General features: G+C 41.2%; 1 protein-coding gene across 11 annotated transcripts in view; it reads right to left on the bottom strand.

The window, feature by feature from the left end:
- Nucleotides 1-22,485, bottom strand: part of LIMCH1 (LIM and calponin homology domains 1) — a 332,785-nt gene that overhangs the window by 169,139 nt on the left and 141,161 nt on the right. For all 11 annotated transcript variants that reach the window (XM_047856919.1, XM_047856914.1, XM_047856915.1 and 8 more), the window contains exon 3: nt 11,240-11,309. In XM_047856919.1, the coding sequence (XP_047712875.1) occupies nt 11,240-11,309 (70 nt within the window). The remainder of the gene's footprint in view (nt 1-11,239; nt 11,310-22,485) is intronic.

Consider the following 22,485-nt stretch of genomic DNA (forward strand, 5'->3'; position numbering starts at 1 on the left):
CTCCACATCCTCTCCAGCATCTATAGTCTCCTGATTTGTTCATTTTGGCCACTCTGACTGGCGTGAGGTGATACCTGAGTGTGGTTTTGATTTGTATTTCCCTGATAAGGAGCGACGCTGAACATCTTTTCATGTGCCTGTTGGCCATCCGGATGTCTTCTTTAGAGAAGTGTCGATTCATGTGAGAAAGGGTATTTAAAGAGGTAATTGAACTAAATTCAGTCATTAGAGTGGGCCCTAATCCAATATAATTGGTGTCCTTATGAGAAGAGATTAGGGCACCGACACACACACACACACACACACACACACACACACACACACACAGAAAGGAGACCACACGAAGATGGCTGTCTGCAAGCTGAGGGGAGAGGCCTCAGAAGGAACCAACCCTTACATCTTAGATTTCCAGCCTCCAGAACTGTGAGAAAGTTAATTTCTGTTATTTGAGTCCCCCCAGGCGGTGGTACTTTGTCACAGGAGCCCTAGCAAACTAACCTGCCTACCTAGTATTAAGAGGGAAGGATCACAGAATATAAAAGAGGCTAGAGGGTATGGGATTGGTGGGATATTATACTTCAATGAACAGTCAACTATACGAAGATCTTTCTAAGTCACGATCTGTCATAATTTTCGTATCTAAGTACGATTATTAAGGGCTCCTCCCGTGGTCTCAAACTAATTTCAACACCTCTCCTTCCTCCCCACTCTCTCTGCCAATGTAGCTCACACACTCCAAAGATAAGACTATAATTTGGGATGGAAAAGCTTCAAAGCTTGTGGCTTCCGAAAAAGAAATAATTTGTCTTCATATATGTGTAAGCATAAGGATTTAACTTCAAAATAATCCATTCATTAACCTCATCCAATTTTTTCTAACTTTTTCCTTGAGTTCCAAACCAACATTTCTAGTTGTCTGCCAGACATCTGCACATGAATGAATATCTCTTAGATATAGCCAACTCAATATGTCCAAAAGAGAATTCATCTTTTCTCTTGGAACCCACCTCTCATCCCTTGCTCCCACGATTCCTGTTAATGGCATCATTCTCCTCCAAGTTGTTCAAGTCCAAAATGTAGATGTCATCTTCCTAAGATTATTTATCATATTTCATCAATTCTACAAAGTACATTTTTTTAACCTCTGAAATAAAGACGCATCTTTCCATTGCTGGTGTCTAAGTGCTGTGCCATAATTTAATTGGCAGTTTTTTTCAATTAGTCATACTTTAAAAAATCGTATGTCTTTTATAATTGATGGCATATTCTATTCAAGGAAAAACACAGAAACATAAGTCCTGTCCCCTCACCTCCACTCCCACCGTTTCTACCAAGATTTAGGTCCTCATCATCTCTTATTTGGACTACTTGTCTCCTGATTGATTTTTGCTGCTGGTCTCTTTACACAATCTGCTTTCCACATAGTCACCAGAGTTGTCTGGAACACAAGATTCCTTTGTTTCCAGTGGCTCTTACCACATACAAAACTTGTCCAAACACCTCCAGGTGGCATTTTTGGTCTCAGCTTGCAATTCCTTGTCCATTTTCCACAGCATTGATTTCTCTCAGGGATCCTGAGGCTCCAGCTGCAGCCATAGGCAAAAATACTAGCCCCTCTCAGACAAGACCCAGGCTCTTGTGGCTCAGAACCTTTCTCATTCTGTCCTCAGAGGCTAGAATGTGCTTCCCCCAACTCCAGTGCTCCTCACTATCTGTGGAAGCCCAGTTCAAATCCCACAACTTCCTAAATTCTTAATCTCAAATAGAATGTTCTTCCTTGTTCTTCCTTGAATATTCTATTTCATTAACATTTCACAGCCAACCTTTATTAGACCTTATTTGTGTATTTGTCTCCCAGAAGGTGATCTCCTGAGAGGCAGGAATTATGTCTTGAGTCACAAGTAGATTTTTACTTGGAAAGCAAAAGAGAACATACCATCTCTCTTTGGTGTATGTGTGCAGAAGAAAACTGGAAGACAGATCTTAGATGCCATGCAAGAGAGGTGGGCCAAAGAAAACTATTATCTTTAAAGTCCTGTAACTATAAGAGATGCATTTTCAGGAAAAGAAGAAATCCATGCCCTGATTTCTCAATAAGCATACTATTTCATTCAATGTGGCAGGCAGCTTCTGAATAGTTCCCAGTGACCCTTCCTCCTGTATACAGGTCCTATGTATTCTCCTCTTGAGTGTGGGCTGGATTAGTGACTTGGATTAGTGACTTCTTAATTAATAGAATATGGCAGAAGTGATAAAATGTCACTTCTGAGATTATGTTATAAAGGACTGTGACTTCCATCTTGTTTGGTCTCTCTCTCTCTCTCTCTCTCTCTCTCTGGTTATTCTTGCTTGCTTACTCTAAGGAAGCAAGTTGCCACATTGTGAGCTATTTTATGTGAACAGGCCTACATGGAAAGGAACTGAGGATGGCTTTGGCCAACATCCTGCAAGGAACTGAATCCTGCCAGTATCCACATGAATGAGCTTAGAAGTAGATCCTTCCCTAATCAAGTCTTGACATGACATCGGCCAACTCCTTGATTGTAGCCTCCTGAGAGACCCTGAACCAGGGCCCCAGCTAAGCCATGCCCAGAGTCTTGACCACAGGAAGTATGAGGTAATAAAAGTTGCTTTAAGCCTCTAAATCTTGGGGTCATTTGTTACACAGTAATGGATAGCTAATACACTCACCAAATAAGAAAATCAGAAGGTAGACAATAAACACAGGATGAACGGGAAGGGTAAAAAAACTCTATTGAATCTTCCCAAGTACTCAAAAAAGATGTGCAAGGAGACTAACTTATTGGTTGGATCCAATCACATTAGTAGTAATCAAAGTTACCTTTCACTCTGTCCAACTCACTGGAGAATGGTTCTCATCAATGGTCACATTTTCATGTTGTGTTCCCTATGTGGCCAAGACTTTTGATTTAGGTCACCAATGAACTGTCGTTCTGGTTCGTAAGAGTCATACATTCAGTGGGAAATAAACCTAGACTAAACCTCGAATGTCACCTTAGCTCAGAGAAAGCCACAATGTCTTTCTGAGGTATTTGGATTCTATTCAGAATGCAGTGGGCAGCCATACAAAGTTATTTGAGAGGATAAGAGACGTGAGACCATCTGTACTTTTAGAAGCTACCTGTGGATGCTGTTACACTGAGCAGTGCACGAGCCATACGGACTTGGGGGAGGGGCATCAAATAAACCAAGCACCCTCTAGGTTCATACTCTACCATTCAACTGAATGCAGGATTGAGTACCTAAGACCTCGTGCGTTTTGTTGTTGTTTTTCCTTCAGTCTGGGTTCTGTTACGTCCAAACCTACTAAAACGCTAACCACCATCCCTACTTTGGTACCGAACTCAAAAGCAGCAAATTGAGCGCTCCTTCTGTGTGTGGTATGGGAACAACCCAGGTTTCTCTCACCGTGCCAAGGATGAGGATAACGGAAAGCGTGTCATTAAATTCAATTTTGGCTGAGCTTCTTCGCATGGTCTATTCATTCCTTCTCAGCAAAAATACCTCCTTCACACAGAACATCACTCACTTACTAGCTTTTACCTGTCCCCTAAAGAAGAGCGAGACCACCTCCAGAGACCCCTCATCATACCGTGCAACTACCACAAAGAGCAGAGTGAGGCAGGAAAAATACCCTGAGTGGGAGTATTCCAAGCCCCTCCTCCTCCCCTCCCCTGGCCATGAAGGAGAATTCTCTGTCTGCTTCTCACCGCGTTTTTGTTACCCAGAATCAGAACCATGTGTGAAGGGGGAGTTGAAAGGAGCTGAGTGTAGTGCTTGCTTTGCACTAGAAAAGGCTGAGGGTTATTCGTGACAGAGAAAGGGATTAGAAGCAAGACAGACAAGACCTCGTACAGTGTGAGTTTGGAAGATTTTAGGTAGTTGGAGATGGAGAGAGATTTGAAGTGAGTTGGCAAGCATGAGGGTGTGTGTGTGTGTGTGTGTGTGTGTGTGTGTGTGTGTGTGTAAAGAGAGAAAAATAGAGTGTTTTAGAAAGTTTTGCTGCATGTTATAAATGAAATCACTCTATGACATTCTTTTGAAAGATTCAGTAAAGATTTCTAATGTTCTCCTATTATTTTATCATTTGTTGAACCGGTGCTTCTTTGACTACGATGCTTGAGGTGTGGCCACATGGAGAGTGATTTCATAGAAGAGCAGAAATACTACATTGAAAACAGGACACTGTCTCAATTTGGTAAAGTTAATAAATCTTAAGCGAGAGGGATGAGAAGTTGTCTTCTAAAAACATATGCTGTCTCCTCAGAGGCTGTCACCTCCAAAAGCGGATGCTCGGGAGGTTCAATGACACAATGAGGTTCAATGACACAATGAGGTTCAATGACACAGCGCAAGGCCTAAAGGAGATAGTGCAACACGGTAGAAAGGGCACGGTCTCTGGAGTTGGGCAAACTGGGATCCAAATTTCAATGCTGCCTCTTATTTTTCAGAAAGCTGGCAACTTGCTTCTTTGCACTTTTGTTTCCTGACACGTATAAAGATACAGCAATAACTACAGTGCAGGGCAATTGTAAAGATTAAGGATGATCTAGCACCATACCTGACACATGCTAGGTAGTTGGGTGATCGTTCTGGTCACTTACACCTCTGGCCTCCCTCTGTGCCTGTTCTGCCTCCCTCCTGGCCTAAAACGTTAACTTTAACTGGAGGAGAAACAGAGGCAGAGAACACAACTTGGACCAGCTTCTCCTGAGGACACCTATAAGACAGATTGCTGAAGAGAAGGGAAATGCTTGAGAAATTCCAAAGGCAGTTGTGGAATATAAACCTAAAATATCAGACACTGCTGGGGATGAGCTGAGGCACACAAGAGCTAACCTCCAGGTAGAATTTGCAGGAAACCAGTCCTTGGCAGACAGACACCCAAAACACCTGGGACTCAAATTTATGGTGTTGTCATCTTCCTAAAATTATTAAGTTTGTGTAAGGGCTTTCACAACTGCTACTCAGTTTTCAACAGCTCCGTGCATTTGCCTTTTGTCCTGAATAATATTTTTAATCTTCTCATAATGTGGAAACCTCGACTGCCTTTTCATCTTTTCCCCTGCTCTGACCTCCCTCGAAAAATGAAATATCAACTGTTCTGGTATCAGTTTCATAAAATAAAGCAGAAACCCCCGGAAAGCTTCCTAAAGTACACAAAGTTTATGGAAATTTACATTTGTATCCATTTCAGGAAGCTCCGCTCTAAGTATATTTGAAATATTATCTTTTGATTAAAGAAAAATACATCCTCTTTCTAAAGAATAAGTTTTTGAGTGGGCTAGGGTAACTAAGTGGTAGGACAATTCGACCAGTTTCATTTCTGCTATATTCTACTGAACTCCAGCTAAAGTCGAATTTCCAGCATTCATCAGGCAAAGGGACGTTCCATGAAGTAAAGCCTTTTATAGAGCTTGGGAAGATATTTTGAAGGTAGCAGCCAAAAGGAAAGAAGGAAAAAGAGAGATGAACTTTATGAAAAAGCAAGTCTTTGCTTTCTCCTCTTTCTGGGAGCATTTACGAGTAACACAACCAGGGAGGAGGGTGGCCTGGGCTCTGGATCCATCTCAGCGTTTACTCTGTGTGATCTTGGGCAAATAGCTCCCCTTTATAGACCCACATGTCTTCATCTGTAAAACAATTATCTCTAAGATGCCCTTCCAGCTGTAAAATTCTCTTTTTCTCAGATCACTTTCATCCTCATGGATTCCCATGCAAGATCAAGCAAATATTTCATGACAGCTCTAGAAAGGTTCAGCACCCGGGGGCAGAATCCCCAAGTATCATCTCTTTCCAATTATACTTCACACGTGCACACACACACCCCCACATACACAATGGCTGTAACAATTAAAATCTGGGCAAGAAAAAGCTTGATCCCTAAATTCCTATTGTTAGCAAGGATTTCGTACATTTGTGTCTCTTGCACAAAGTCTGTTTCTGGGACGAAACAATTTAGCACAATCTCTAATGACCATTAAATTGAGTTTCAGGATGTGGCTCGATTGTGCAATCCTGACCAACTGGCAGATTACAGGGCAGCGTTTTTTCAAGTCTTTGGTATGCCAAGACCTAAATTTGAGGTCTTTCTCTCTGGCAAGAGCTAACAGTATCACTAACACCTAGAAAAGAATGCACACATCTGCAGGCAGTCACCACGCGGCTTCATGTGTCAGCAATCGTTACAGAAGAAACCCAGACCTGGATCCAGGGTCTTTGCATTCTTGCCAGGAAATCATTTTCAACTACTTTGTTTTAACACCTTCACCCCTGAATTCTTTGTAACCACAGCTCAACTCAGGGGCTAAAATACACCTATTCATGCTTTGTAAATCTACACGTGTTTATAATTTGCGATTGCTATGTGAAAACACACTTTTCTATTTATCTTCAAGTCAAGCAGCTGGGCCATCTTAATGGATTCTTCTCAACACCAGGCCATTAAGACACACAGGCATGGGTTCCAGGAATGAAAAGCCCTCTTGCCACGCTTCCTAGATCTCCATAGCCCCCGCTACTGAGGACTTCTTGATTACTAGATGGTCAGTGAGCTGTCAACCCCTGACAAAGTTCAAAACCAGCCTAGAAGTCTGTAGGTGCATCTGAGGGGCTCTGTCTGCTTTTTCCTGTCACCAATAAAAGAGGAAGAAAATGTCACGTGAAGAATATGCCCACATAAAGGACTGCATCTCTGCTAACCCAAGGTGGCCTCTGCCATCTTCAAATCTACTGCTTATTCAAGACCCCACCCAGTCCCTCAAGAAAAGATAAGAGAATTAATGTTTTTTAATCTCCAACTCTATATTGCAAATTTTCAAGCCTACCAAAAAGTTGCATGAACAGTACCATGAAAACTCTATACCCTTTCTCTAGATCCAACATTTTGCCACATTTCCCTTCTTTCTTTTGTCTCTCTCTGTCCAGTGTATGTATATATAAAATTATACACTGCATACACTGACTTCTTTTTGCGGAACACTTGGAGGATTAATGTACACATTGTGACACTTCATCTCTAGATACGCCTCCTGCCATCAAGAGAATTCATTCCCCTAATTATACAACTATCTTTGACAATATACTTGTCACATGCAGGAAGTTCAATACTGAGAGAATACTGTTATCCAATATTCAATCTACACTCAAATTGCCCCAATTGTCCCAATAACGTCTATCATAGTTGCTTCTTCTCAACCAAGGATCACATGTCCTTTGGCATATCTCCGAAGTCACCTTTCATCTGTAACCATTTTTCCAGGCTTTGGGAGGTGTTTTCACAGTATGTCTCCTCAAATTGGATTTGTCTGATTGTACCCTCAGAGTTGGATTTGGCAGACACTCTATCGATGTGATGCTGTGACTTCTTAGTGCATCACTAGGACACCTTACATCATTTGTACCCATTATACGTATTGGTAAGTTTGATTATGGCCAATCAGCTGTTTAAAGCTACAATATCTTAGCATGAATACTAAACCGTTTACATACCTTCTATTTCAAATTGTTAACAACAGTTATTCAAAATCTTACTCCCCAAAGCGTATTTCAACAGAGCTATCTTTGATCTCTCTAATATATTAAGTCATTTTTCCTAAACCAAGAAATGCTAACAGTATTCTATAATAAGACTGTATGCACCATAAATATTAAAGGCTTCACCGAGGAAGTGGGTCTTGATAAATAAATGGGATTGTGTCAAGAATCCAGGGGGAAAGCATTATATTCATAAGAAGTATCATGAGCAAAGGCATCACGCATGAGAGTGGATAATATTTGAGGAACTATGGGTTGACTGTAATAATCCAGGCAAGAGATGAGGCCTGCTCTAGGCCTTGTCTGGTGGCCGAGGAGACTCAGACAAGCGGACAGATTAGAGAAAGTTGCCAAATTCTCTTGAGAGCTGAACCGGGCCTGTGCATGTCTATGATGCCTTTACTGACATTGGGAAATTGGTGAGTGGGAGTGGTCATTTAAGTCTAATTTGAATTAAGTCTAATTTGAATACGTTAAGTTGTGGCGCTGATAGGACATTGGGATGGAGCCGTCCAGTAAACAGAACAAGAGGTTCAGAGTTCAGGAGAAAAAAAAGTGGTGAGCAGTGATGATTTGGGTCACTGTTATAAAGAGCTGGAGTCAGGGAGACAGACAAGAACATGGGTACGGAAAGGCAGCAGACCTTAGGTTTGAAGAGAGAACCTAGAAGGACATTAACAGAATGGGGGGATGGAGGGGAGAAGGGTAGCAGTTTTGTTTCTTGCCAGGACCCCCACTACCACCCTAGTTTTTGGCAATGTTGTTTTGAAGGTAATCGGAGGAGAGAAAAAGGGTTTGACCAGATTTGTAGTTTCAGGAATCGTTAATGAATGGGTAGCAATTAACTATACTTATACAAGTACGTTTTTGAACTAAGGATAACTCTGTTGTGTGTCTTTTCAATACCATCAAGCAATTCACTCAATTCTGACACTATTTACTTGGAGAGAGTGTCAGATCCCACAGGTTAAGGGCTCAGTCGCATAAGACTTGCCCCTCTCCCAACTTCAGATGCCAATCCCAAAGCCAGGTTGTTACCTGTGCTTCTGACCAACAGGCTGTAAATCTGAGGTTCCCATGACCCCCTTCTTGGGCTTGATTAATTTGCTAGAGTGGCTCATAGAACTCAGAGAAATATGTGCACACAGTTACCAGTTTATTATAAAGATATTCTAAATGATACAAATGAACAGCCCCATGAAAAAGTACATAGGGCAAGACATGTGGGAAAGGGCAGAAAGCTTCCATGCTTTCTGGGACCACCACTCTCCCCGAATCTCCATGGGCTCACCAGCCTGTAAGCTCTCCAAACCTCTGTCCTTTTTGGGTTTTTATGGAGGCTTCATTGGCCATTGGCGATTGAACTCAATCACCAGCCCCTCTCCCTTCCCTGAAGTTTGGGGGTTGGGGCTGAAAGTTCCAGCCCTCTAATCACCTGGTTGGTTCCCCTGGGAACCAGCTCCCCCCACACCCCTTAGGGCTCTCCAAAAGTCACCTATTTACATAAATTAAGGTGTGGTTGAAGTGGGGGCCAGGAGGGCTTGTTATGAATAACAAGATACTCCTTCAAACCTCAGGAACTGGAGCTATTTCAGGAACCAATGACAAAAGACCAAACATCACTACAAAGATCCTTCCCGCTGCTGTTCTTGTTGCTTTGGAAGTTCCAAGGGTTTTAGGAGTTCTGTGCCCGAAGCGGACAAAGACCAAATATTTATTTCTTATTATAAATGACAGTATCACAATAATAAAATGGTAAAGAAGATGTAAGTGATGAATAATGAAGGCAAGTGAGGAAGTATTATTTGGAAAAGGGCAAGAGAGAGAAAAAATGATGGAAAGGATAAAGTAAAAAGGACACTCAAATGAAAAAGGAAAGAGGAGAAATAAAAGTCAAGGACATAAATGGAAGCAAAGCAACCAGAGCCCCTTGTTTTCGTGACTCGAACTCCTGCCTGCTCCAAGTAGAGGCATCACGTAAAGAACAACATTTGATCTATGATAAGAAATGATATAAAGATCAATGCACATGTCCTAAACCCTTAATTTTACTAAAATGATTTATGATTCACATTTGAATTAAGGTTTCAAAACCCCTTCTCCTTAGCTTTCTGGACCCTGGGCTACTTGCTTCTGTTGACATGGATTGTACCGGGACCTCCCTTGACTTCAGGCTACACATTTTGTTCCGATAACATGAAATCCCAGAGTTCCAAGGTCAGGAGATGCCACAGGCTTGGGGCCACACAGATATTTGTCAGCATCATTAAGACTATGACCTTAACATCTGGAAGAAATGGACTTAATAAAAAGTTTTAAAATAATATATGTACACATTACTACATATATAATATATAATACAGATATATGGATTACTTATTTTATAAAATTATTCAAATCCATTCCTTCCAAATCTGTCTATCTATCTATCCATTTATTAACTTACTTGGCTACATGATTCTGATAAATAAAATTAGAGGGGTTTTTAGTGACTAGTCACCAGCTTACTACTAACCAGTATGGGAAATAAAACGCATCCACAGAAATAGCAATTATTATGATAAAAAAAATCAACTTCGTTAACTTGCTGAAATCAGGTACCTTATTACCATGACCCTCACATGTTCTCAAACACAGTTTTTTTGCGGGGGGAGGGGATACATCTAATTTCTTTCTTTTTTTTTTTTTAACGTTCATTCATTTTTGAGAGACACAGAGAGACAGAGCATGATTGGGGGAAGATGGATACATCTAATTTCAATTAGTCATCCTGATATGGCTGAGAAACGTTTTAACAACAACCAATAAGGTCTATGTAGGAGGCTGCCTAAATTCTTGACATTTTTTTTCTAATTGCTTTTTGCAAAAACCACATGCAGAGAAGGAGGTCACAATGGACACAGTGAGTCCTTACCAGGCCACACATATCCTCAGCTTTTTGTGCACATGTGTATGTGTGCATGTTCCTTCCAGAACTAAGGTGTGTTTGTCTTCTTGATCGTCCACCTTTCCCCCCTTTTTACATCAAAGGCAACATCAACTAGAGAATTAAGACTAGTTGCCAAGAGTTAGGAAACATCAATGCATAAAAACCTGCCTCTAGCCACGTGTGAACATGTGAATTTTGTCTGTTTAAACGGACAGGTTCAGAAGGGCAAGGGCTTTGCTTCAACAATTCTCCAGATGACGTAAGGATCACTTTAGTGTCCATTATGTCTTTAGAAGAGTTGGTCTACAAATGTGATATTTAAACACAAGTAGATTTTAAGGGTGAAAACAGCAGTTTATGATGGAAGTGCTGTTTGTTAATCATGAACTTCTCTTTCCTTACCCCCACTCCCCTTCCTTCCAGGGGAATGCAGTGAAAAACTGAAATCATTACAATCACATTCTTCCCCTGGGGTCAACCTAATTATCATACTCTCACCTCAAAACAAATTTACCTCTTTAAGAATGAAAGTCCTTATCACTCATGGGAAAAATACAAACAAAGGCTAAGATGCCATTTAAGCAGAACTGCGATCTTCCATTTTTAAGTGACCTCTCAGTTTAATGGATTCAATGCATTCTCATTCAAGTGGAATATATATTGCAGGGGAGCACTGTAATAAATGGCACTGTCATGACCCTTAGGTTAGAGCAAAGGAATATTGGAAAATAAATCTCAATTCTGGATACTCACCAATCCCGCAATGGGGGTAGGCAATCTATTGATCTTTTTAACAAGTCCTGGCTTTATAGCATTCAGCAACCTGTCACGAAAAAGGCAGAATGTCAAGTGAGACATTAAAGCAAGATGGATCACACAAATCACCTTTATCCGGGGCTATAGCCAAATTGCTGAATAGGAAAAGTAGTGAATTTAAAGCATGTAGTAAATCTCAGTAATCTATGAGCCTTCATGCGTACAAGTGAAAAGCTTTGCCTACGTCAAGTTTGTCCAGAGTGGGCGAAGTTTTAGAACTTAGAAATGTTGGGAGAGAAGAAGGGATGGAGACGGGGAGCTGTATCAAGGGAAGGGACAAGGATTCGAACTGGAATGGGGGTGGGAGGGAACTGTCTAGGACTGAAGCCAACTGTTACTATAGGCAAGGCCTGTTCCCAAATTTCCTGGCCAAGGCAGGGGTCTCTCCAGGAATGTATTAAGTTCAGGGACCAACATCTGTCTTTGCAATAATTTGCCAAGACTAATTCTACCTCCAGACCCTTCTGCTCCTCGAGAGTGGCTTATTAAATGTGGGTGATCTTCACTTAAGAAAGGGAAGAATATGTTTAGCCAGAGGTTAACCAATCATGTCTTAAAGATTCTAAATAAGGCTCACCACAATTCCCTAGGTACAGAAGATATGTGAACAAAACATTTGGGGGGGGGGGGGTAAAGGTTGAAATCACGTAAAAATGGTAATATAAGCAAAGGAATGCAAAAGAAACCACTATAACTACTTGTCCTCAGGAAATAGTTCAGAGTGAAAAGAAATAAGGAAGGCAACCTGTAAAACGAAAATAGGGTTGGCACCGGGGTGATGTGGTGGGGCGTCGCATTTACAAACCAGGTTATTCAGAAAGGAATAGTTGAAGGTAAGGAGATGTAGAATGCACGCATTTATTCCCACAGTCAGGAATTAGGGGAGAGGCCATCGGGTAACTTATCTCAGGATGCAGTGCAAAGAGAAACTTAGGCCAGGGGTTTATTACAACTCCGGGTTCCGCATACTACAACCCATGGGCCGAACATGGCCCAGTGCCTGTTTTGTAAACAAAGTTGTAGGGGTGCCTGGGTTGGTTAAGCATCCGACTCTTGGTTTTGGCTCAGGTCATAGTCTCACGGTTCATGAGTTCGAGTCCCACACAGCGCAGAGCCTGCTTGAAATTCTCTCTCTTCCTCTCTCTCTGCCCCTCCCCTGCTCACTCTCTCTCTCTCTCAAAATAAATAAAGAAACTTAATTTTAAAAATGTTTAAATAAAAAAAAAGTTTTACTGGAGCACAGCCATACCCCTTCATTTATGTACTATCTACTGCTGCTTTTGTGACAGCACAGTTGAGTTACTATGACAGAGAACATATGGCCCACAAAGCAGACAATTTTTCCTATTTGGCTCTTTAGAGAATAAGTCTGCCAACTTCTGTTATAATTCATGGAATCCGAAATTATAGAAAATTCTGAAGACCCTATGCTTGATAGATCTCTACAAATCAGTAACAAAAGATTCGTTGAAACAGTATAGTGAATTAGTCTTAAATTTTTTTTTTCCAACATTTATTTATTTTTGGGACAGAGAGAGACAGAGCATGAACGGGGGAGGGGCAGAGAGAGAGGGAGACACAGAATCGGAAACAGGCTCCAGGCTCCGAGCCATCAGCCCAGAGCCTGACGCGGGGCTCGAACTCACGGACCGCGAGATCGTGACCTGGCTGAAGTCGGACGCTTAACCGACTGCGCCACCCAGGCGCCCCAGTGAATTAGTCTTAAACACAGCCTATGTTTGACTCTGACACCATGCGTATTAATGAACTGAGAAATATTGCCCCGGTGCTTATGACAGACAGGACAGTGGTTTGCTCCAAGGATCAGTTGCCTGTTCTTGGTAACTTTCCCTGCAATTCCAACGCACTGCCACCAACAGGAACCACTCAGAGCAGACGCGTGCCTGTTCGCCTGCCGAGAGTCAAGACGGCACTCTTTTCGTGACCCCACTTAGTTTTAACCGTGATCTAATCGTTTTTAACAAGCGCTTCTTTATAACTCATTTTGGAATTATTGGTTTTTCATGTCAGAAGACAATGTGTTCCCTCCTCATTTTACCGCTTAGAAAACTGAAGCCTGATGATGATGATGAATGAGTAACTTCTCCGGAGCTGATTAGTGGTATAATCAGGCCCAGCACCCAAGTTTCCTGGATCAGCATGCTCTCTTGGGCAGTTGTTAATGTCCCATATCTTATGGTTTAAAATAAGCAGATAGATATGATGTATCCAAAGCAAAGTTTTTAAATATATGAAACTCTTAAGTTGTGTTACTTTTCTCACTAGTTCTTAACAGTGCCATTTTAAGCTGGATTTTAAAATGTTTTCTTGGGGCGCCTGGGTGGCGCAGTCGGTTAGGCATCCGACTTCAGCTCAGGTCATGATCTCGCAGTCCGTGAGTTCGAGCCCCGCGTCAGGCTCTGGGCTGATGGCTCAGAGCCTGGAGCCTGTTTCCGATTCTGTGTCTCCCTCTCTCTCTGCCCCACCCCCGTTCATGCTCTGTCTCTCTCTGTCCCAAAAATAAATAAACGTTAAAAAAAAAATTTAAAAAAAATGTTTTCTGTGCACATGATTGATAATCCAAAAGGATATACAATAGAACATAAGTCTCACTGTGACCCCAGTCTCACAGGGCCCTAGACTATTCCCGGAAGGTAACCTTAAAGACCTTGCAAAGAAAATGTATAAAGATATATATATATATATATATATATATATATATATATATGTGTATATATATATATATGTATATATATATGTATATATATATATATATATACTATATATATATACACACACACACATACATATATATATATCTTAAAAGGATGGATGTAGCAAATCATATGCACTGTCCTACACCCTGCTTTGCCACTTACCAATATTACTTGGAGGCTGAACAATGCACCTTTGAGAGTATGCCTTATCTATATACGTGGACCTGTGTCCTTTTTTAATAGCTGTTGACTGCAGACAGATATGGAGCTGACAGGGGTGAGAGCACTGGCTCCAGAGTCCAACTGGCGAATCCAAAGCCCAGCTCGGCCATTCACTAGGAGTATTACTTAGGGCCAAGTCCAATGACTTCAGTTTCCTTGACTATAACACAGAAATACAATAATACCAATTGCACTGGCATCACTGAGGCATAAATGTGACAAAATATGTAAGGCGCTAGCACAGAGCCTCGTGCATAATAAGCTGTCTATAAATGTTTCTCTACATTTGTGTGTAAGCATTTATTTTATACTAATTCAATTCATAGCATTTTAGATAAAGCATCTTCTCTAATGCTTTTAGATTTTTCTAATGAAATAGAAATACCATTGCTACAAGATCCCCAAGCTTTGCCGCTGATTAGCCAAAGCAGAAAGAACAACAAACACCCTAACAAAGAATTTATAAATTAAAACTCTTCCTTTAAAGAGGCACCTTTGTATTAATAATTTTAATAACAATGCTCACCAACCCCTCTTTTATCCAGGTTTAGATTTTTCAAAGTCTTAAGTACTTCATTATATTTTTCCTTTGTAGAATTATAAGGCAGAAATCTTTCCTGTCACATGATGTCAAAAAAAACAACTATGATTCTAGACCTTAATTAAAAGAGCAGCAAATAAACTATGACATCTGTCAGAATGTTTAACCACAAATTAAAAAATAAAATGCCAAAGTATTCTTAAAAGATCAAGGCAGGTATATTTTCTAATACAAACATTACACCTGCTCTGTACACAGTTTATAGTACACAACAATAGAAGATTACACTGAATTTACATTGCAGGAATGCCCAACACCTGCTTATCGTGTATTTTGCATTAAACTGAGGACGTTTCTTGCACGTTTCAAAATAAAGCTATGAATAAGAGTCAAGGATATTCACTCGCAGTTTTATTGAAAACCACTATTGCCTTCCTATGTAAACTAAAATATAAATATTTTCAATAAATACTTACTGATGACATAAAGAGATGATGATATTTCATATTCATGAACCTTCTGAGATGTACCAGCTCCAACTATCCTATCCTATAGAGACAGGTCATGTATTCATTCCACCATTTTTTTAAAAATTTTTTTTAACATTTATTTATTTTTGAGACAGAGAGAGAGCATGAACAGGGGAGGGTCAGAGAAAGAGGGAGACACACAGAATCTGAAACAGGCTCCAGGCTCTGAGCTGTCAGCACAGAGCCCGATGTGGGGCTCGAACCCACAGACCGTGAGATCATGACCTGAGCCGAAGTCGGACGCTCAACCGACTGAGCCACCCAGGTGCCCCCATTCCACCATTTTTATAGAAGAAAAGACTGAGCTCCAGACAGATGTGAAGACCTTCATGTCTTAGGGACAGGACAGCCTTTATGTCTTAGGCCAGTCATTTTATACTGAAACTTAGTGCTTTAGAAAGTCCGGCTTCAGTATGTACCATCAAAGTACAACTCAACACACACACACACACACACACACACACACACACACACACACACACAAAGAGAAGGAGAGAGAGAATGAGAGAATGAACCTTTGACACTTAATGAATAGGAAGGTGTAGTGACTTTGGAGTAAGTAGTCTAGGTTTTAAAAGCTAAATTGAACACTCATTAGCTATGTGCCTTTGGGAAGTCACTTGATCAGAATCTCAGTTTTCCCTTATTGGGATTCCCAAAACGGGGATTTTGAAAACCTCACTTTCCATCCAGGATTGTAGTGAGGAGCCAGTGGGACAGTGCGTGTTGCTAGCATTTGGTAAGTGGAAATTTGCATATTCATACTCATTTAGTATACTGAGCATACCTCTTTCTGCTAAGTAAGTTCAGGTCATCTTAGTTTCAATTTTTCCTTCAGCCAGCTGCCAAAGACTAAGATAAGTTTTACTTATTTTCTTTTTCTGGCTACATTTGGACAAAAATCTTACATAAATGAATCAACTCAACAAATGTGTATAGCTTGCCTAATATATGTGTGGTCAGAAATGACTAGAAACAGGAAGGCAAGTCATGATCTTGGATAATCCTCAATTATGAAAAAGTTAATGACATTAAAGGTAAGCAAAAACACATGTGTTTCTTATACAATGGAAATTAAATGCTATCTACTGAACTCACATTCTAAATCTGAAACACACTGTGACCTATTTCAAGGAAGGATATTTCATATGTTCCTTCACGTACTCAACAAATATTTATGGAGCATGCATGATGTTCTGGCCTGAAGCTCGGCACAGGGATATAAAGGAAGGCAGGAGAGACCCCAGGTTGTTTCCTCATGGAGCATGCTCACTAGTAGATTTAAAACCCACAGGAAGACCAGAACTATGCACATATGTAGTTCATTGTCACACAACCTAATGCATGGCCATCTTGAGTTTTGGGGAAGATGAATTAAAGACATGCTCTGCACAAATTCTATGGAATATAGTTCTTAAAAGATTAAAGATTAGATTCCTTAAAGAAACAATTGTTGAAACACCTAGGAATTATGCTGATGTTCTGATTAGAACACAGGCTGAATTTATTAACTCTTTGTAACACTTAATATCCAGCTGTGGCAACCCTCAATCATTGTTTAATGGTTATAAAATACAAACTGAAGGGGCGCCTGGGTGGTGCAGTCGGTTAAGCGTCCGACTTCAGCCAGGTCACGATCTCACGGTCCGTGGGTTCGAGCCCCGCGTCGGGCTCTGGGCTGATGGCTCAGAGCCTGGAGCCTGTTTCTGATTCTGTGTCTCCCTCTCTCTCTCTGCCCCTCCCCCGTTCATGATCTGTCTCGCTGTCCCAAAAATAAATAAAAAACGTTGAAAAAAAATTAAAAAAAAAATACAAACTGAAGAAATTTGTTATTATCTGTGATTAAAAAGAAAAAACCTCAAATCTCTACTTCACTCTGGTTCATTCTGATTCTTCCAGCAGCCAGTATAATAGCTCTGCAAGGGACGTAACACTGAGAATATAGCTACAAAGGATACATTACAAGACCATCCAGACATTAAGAATTATACCAATGAGAAGTTTGTTACTGAACTATAACATAAACATTAAAGGCAAGATTTTTTTTAAAAATTGCAGAATTCAGCTTACCCTACAAATCCTTCAATTCATAAATTCACATCTAATAATGATCCTAGAGTTTGGGGGAGAGCAGAGAAGCTATCTAGACCTTGAGCACAGGGTTGGGAAGGTCATGCTTAATCTCATGGGAAATCACTTTATTCTTTGCAACAAGAGATTACATCACCATCTCATTAGCTTGGTTTGTACAGCTGCAACAGGCAGCTATGATCACAAAATTACCTACTTTGTGTCTCTTTTAATTTGGCTCAATAGTGTTTTTCTACGTGGTTTCCTTGATCACTTTCTGAGTTTGACTATGCATCCTGAATGAAGGTGTATGCACTTTCATTTAATCTAACATGGCAACTGTTTTTGAACCTAAGCATGAGATCAATTTAACCTTGACTATAAACCTGTTACAGATGTCATTTTTAAAGACTTCTTTTTAGAGTTGCCTCGGCAGAAGGATAAATGTTAATAAACCTTCTGAGGTCAAAAAAAAAAAAAAAAAAGGACTAAACTGTAGGGAAAAGTGAAACTTGAACCAAACAAGAGTTTTATATGAACAAAACAGTGATGGAATGTAAATTGCCATCATTAATATCTACCAAACGTTTGAGGGGTGCTATGCATCATCCAGAATGTGTGAAATATAGGTCTATTTAAGCCACCTGCATTGAACGTACTCAAAGAAGAGATCAGGAGGGCTTTAGAAGGTTTTTGTCTTACAATTCCAAGAAGTTGGGACCAACTCTGTGAATTGTTCAGCTCAGCAATGCTGGTATTCTAACACACCTCCTGTGGCAGAGAAAACCCACCACTTGTCTCCTCTTCCTCCTGAGCACATATTTCCCACCTTGGCTACATTTTCCACCCTCTTCTGCAATTTTCTGTAGCCATATAACAGAGTTCTGGCCAATGGGGTGTAGGCAGAGTAGTATATATCACACGCAGGCCTGCCCCGAAAACGCCTCCCAAGTACTGCTCCATTCTCCCTCTCCTCCAGCATTTACGGGTTAGATGTTGACACCCAGGAAGACCTGAGAAAGAAGTCAGGTGTTGAGGATGGAGTCTCTATCAGCTGGGATCCCTGAACCACTGCCGGAAGCAAAGTCATCTCCACTCTTCCCTGTCGCCAGAAGTGGGCTACACAAGAGTAAGAAGTACATTTCCATGGTTTTAAACCACTGACATCACAGCATTACCCTACCTATCACAGACAGGTCTTTCTCCTGTAAAAAGGGGCCCTACTTTGCCAAACCATACCCAAGAAAATCCCGTCCTAAAATGCGGAATTGAACGCCTGGCACATCCTTTCCTCTGGGGCTCACTGGGAGGGCAGCTAGAAGGGGATGAACTAGCAACTGACACACTGTAAACAAGTGGACCCATTTTTATTTTCCCGCATTTGCTAGAGGAAAACTCTTCTTACGTATCGCTCCGTCCTCAATACTAAAAAACTAACACTAACGAACTAATCTATAAGCGTGGAAGAGAAACTCTAGCAATTATCTGAGCATCCTGGATTCCTTTTGATTCATTATCAGTCTCTCCCACAGTCCAACCTTTTTATGGCCATTCCTGCTGTCAGGCAATTACGGGAGTTTTGGACTAGAAGAGGCTGAAAAATCAATAAATCAATCTAGATAAGGAAACTGCCATCAGGCACACGTCTAAGGTCAGAGCTTGTAAGGGGTATTAGGAGTACAAACTCACGTTTCTAAATCTGAGAAACGACTTTCGTTTGATGCTTCACTTTCTGCACTTCAGGAAATAATCTCCAGCTACTAGTATCTACCATCTGAATCAATCTGCTCACCACATCCAAAATGACCCCTTCTAAATCTTGGCTTTGGCCATGCTGTTTCCCTCCCCCAGTGACTTCTAGGCTCCCAAGTGCCCACAGGACACCCTCCAAATGCCTTCACCTGGTAATCAAGCTCCCCCCACCAAACTGCGTTCCCCATCATGCCTCCCACTCAAGATCCTCCTTGATTTTATAAGGCACAAGTTTGAGATGGCATGTGTGATCAATGAACTGTGAAACCTGGCAATATATGAACAGAATTCAGTATAACCAAATAAAATGGAAACTAGAGTTACCCTGACACAGGCAATGATACGTGTGATCACAATTGTGCTATGTAGTAATTATGGATAAATGATAGTAATTAGTATTTCTTTTGCATAACTAAAACCTGGTATTGCTAGGTTTACTGTCAGGAGGGTGGAAAGAAAGCAGGGAACACGCAAGTGCTGTGATTTATCTCTGAAAGCTTCTGTAGCCCGACTTGAGCAGGATACACAGCCAGCCCTTGCTCTCCACACTTCAGGAAGAAGGGCTCAAAACCAAGAGTTACAGGATTGGCACTCAAAATTCCAAGAGTAAGAGTAGCCTCCAGAGACAAAAAGACATGGGTTCAAATCCCAACTCTGCAACTCACTAGGCAAGTTATTTAAGTATTCAGTATCCTTGAGCCTCAGTTTCCTCCTCTGTAAAATGGGGACAATAATACCTATTAGTCATGGCATGAGAATGTGAAATAGTGCATGTAATACACTTGGCACCAGCCTCGCGTGTAGTATACACTTGACAAATGGCGGTGGATATTACCATCTCCATGCAGGTTTTGACCTTAGCTCTCCCCGAAGATGGAAATCTGACATATCCATCATTGTTCACCTCTCCTCCCAAGTATCCTGCCTGTAGCTAGAGGGAGGCTGAGAGTTGGAAGAGATGAAAAAACAGAAGGGAAGGAATGAGATAATGTCAGTCCTTTTGGAGAGACTATGTCTCTGGGCGTAGTCTCCAAAGCTGGGGATAGGGAGGAAGGAAGGAAGGATGCCGACAAATGAAAGGCAGTAAAAAGCTCCAAAGACAAATTCGGCTACACTGCAGCTGTGCCCACAGCTGCGGGTGGCCCTGCTTTCCCGCCAAGTTCTGGCTAATCCTTTAACTCTTGCTCCTGTCTCCCTACCTCTCTTGCCATCCTGAGAGTGATGGAGGAAAGCCAAGAGCTGAAGAGATGCTTTGCTATCCTAGGAAGGGGAGGTCAGCCCCTATAAGGCTAGTTAGAATTCTGAATTGATTTACTATCCATTCCACATACTGTTATCAAATGCTTACCCCACACCAGGTGCTGAGCTATGCTCAGATGCCCTCAGAAACTGGGGTCTACAATGGGACTGTCATTATTTCAGATGTGATAGGAGTTACATAACACTGTGAAGAACATTAGTTCTATAGGGAAACTTCCAGGTTCTAAATGGTGACTTGGAAGAGAGTTTTGGAAACACAGTATACATACAGGAGTTGTAAACTAAGGATGGACATAGTAAGACAAGTGTAGGAAACATCTCTGCTTCTCCTTGGGAGGCAAAGCATTTTATTCAAATATTTGTGTTTGGTGCACAGCAGAAAGTAATCAAGTGTCTCCACCATCACCAGATGTCATTTCCTAGAAAACAAACATAATCCCATCACCCCTTTATACAGAAACCATGTTGGCTGCCTATTGCTTGCCACATGCTATCGAAACTCCCCAACATGTTATTCAAGGTCTTCTGAAAACTGACCTGATACCCACCATTCATCTCCAGCCTGCCCCATCTTGAATTTGTCCTAGGCTCTGGTCACAGTTTCTTCCCTGAACACTCAGAGCACCTTCGTGTTGCTGAGCATTTCAAGTTATTGCTATTCCTTCTGACTTGCCATTACCACAGGCCTCCCTTGACCCCTTTGTGGCCTGGCAAACTCATACTCATCCTTCAAAACCCAGCTTACATGTTTCCTTTTCTTCACCCATTTCTGAGGTACAGATTATATCTTCACCTCTAGATTCCAATACTCTTTGGCTTCCTTACTTATCACACATCACAGAAATCGTCCAACATCCCCATCAGGCAAAGGGTTAGTTCTCTCTGCAACCCCATCTCTACTGGAAGGGCTAGCTCTTGGTAGGGCCTCAATGTTTGTTTGCTGAGTAAAGTGATATTAAAATGAGCAACAATTGCAAAGTATTGGGAAATCCAAAACATCAGTTTTGAAACTGCAATGAACTTCAGAGCCACGAACAATGTGGCAACTTTGGTTGTTATTCTTCATCACATCCTAACCAGTTTCTCAGCACCAAGACTAGAGCTGGGTTCAAGAAATCATACCATACAAGGCTTCTGGTTCATTCCCACCAATTACAATTATTTTAGTAAGTTCCTGTTGGGTCTGTGGGACGGGATGAAAATGAGTGGAGTCACCCTGTTCCTCTTTAAAGGACTGTTGGGAGCTGGTTGGCCCCAAAGGAAGCAGTAAAGTCTCTAGGTTCTTCTTTTTGATGTCCCACAGGACACACAATGGGAAGGGTACCGGGGAGGAAACACCATGGTCACTTCCCCTTGGGCAGGCCACATTACTGTGGGTGCAGTAGAAATACAAAATGCAGTCTTATTCAGAGGAACAGAGAATGTGTTCTGGAGGTCAGAGGCTCTGACAGGGGAGGAATCAGACTAGAAGTAAAGCCTTTTCGTCTGTGGTAGAAAAAGACCTTTAAGGGAAGAAAAACTACAGTATTTAATCAACAAAGTTTCCTCATTTCCCCATCCCATGGCCTTTCTACGTCTAATGTTATGGTGTCTCATTTTAGTTTTCATTTTGAAACTTTCTTTAAATCTTATTGGAAGTAGAATATTAGTATATTCAATCTACAGTACATGCTCTTCAATAAAGTTCTAGAATATTAACAGCACATTACAATATGATATTAGTACCTCTAGAAATGCACTAAATGACATTTGGAATGAGTCTTCTAGATAGCATTTGAAAGATCGTGAAGCAAAAATTTTAAATTCCATTGTGAGTGAGTGTACGGGTGTGCATTTTGTATGTGTGTGTTTTAACAGCTTGAGACATAACTCACCCATTGAATGTGTGGAATCCAATTTTTTTTGGTACACTGACAGGATCACGCAACCATCTCTGCAAACTAATTTTAACTATCCTTCCCCCGAAAGAAACCCCTTCCTCATTGGCTTTAACTCCCACCCCACCCACACACAACTCCCAGTCCTAGGCAACCACTAATCTACTGTCTGTCTCTATAGATTTGCCTTTTCCAGGCATTTCCTATAAATAGG

Source organism: Prionailurus viverrinus, chromosome B1, assembly GCF_022837055.1.
Source record: "Prionailurus viverrinus isolate Anna chromosome B1, UM_Priviv_1.0, whole genome shotgun sequence".
NCBI classification, from domain to species: Eukaryota; Metazoa; Chordata; class Mammalia; order Carnivora; family Felidae; genus Prionailurus; species Prionailurus viverrinus.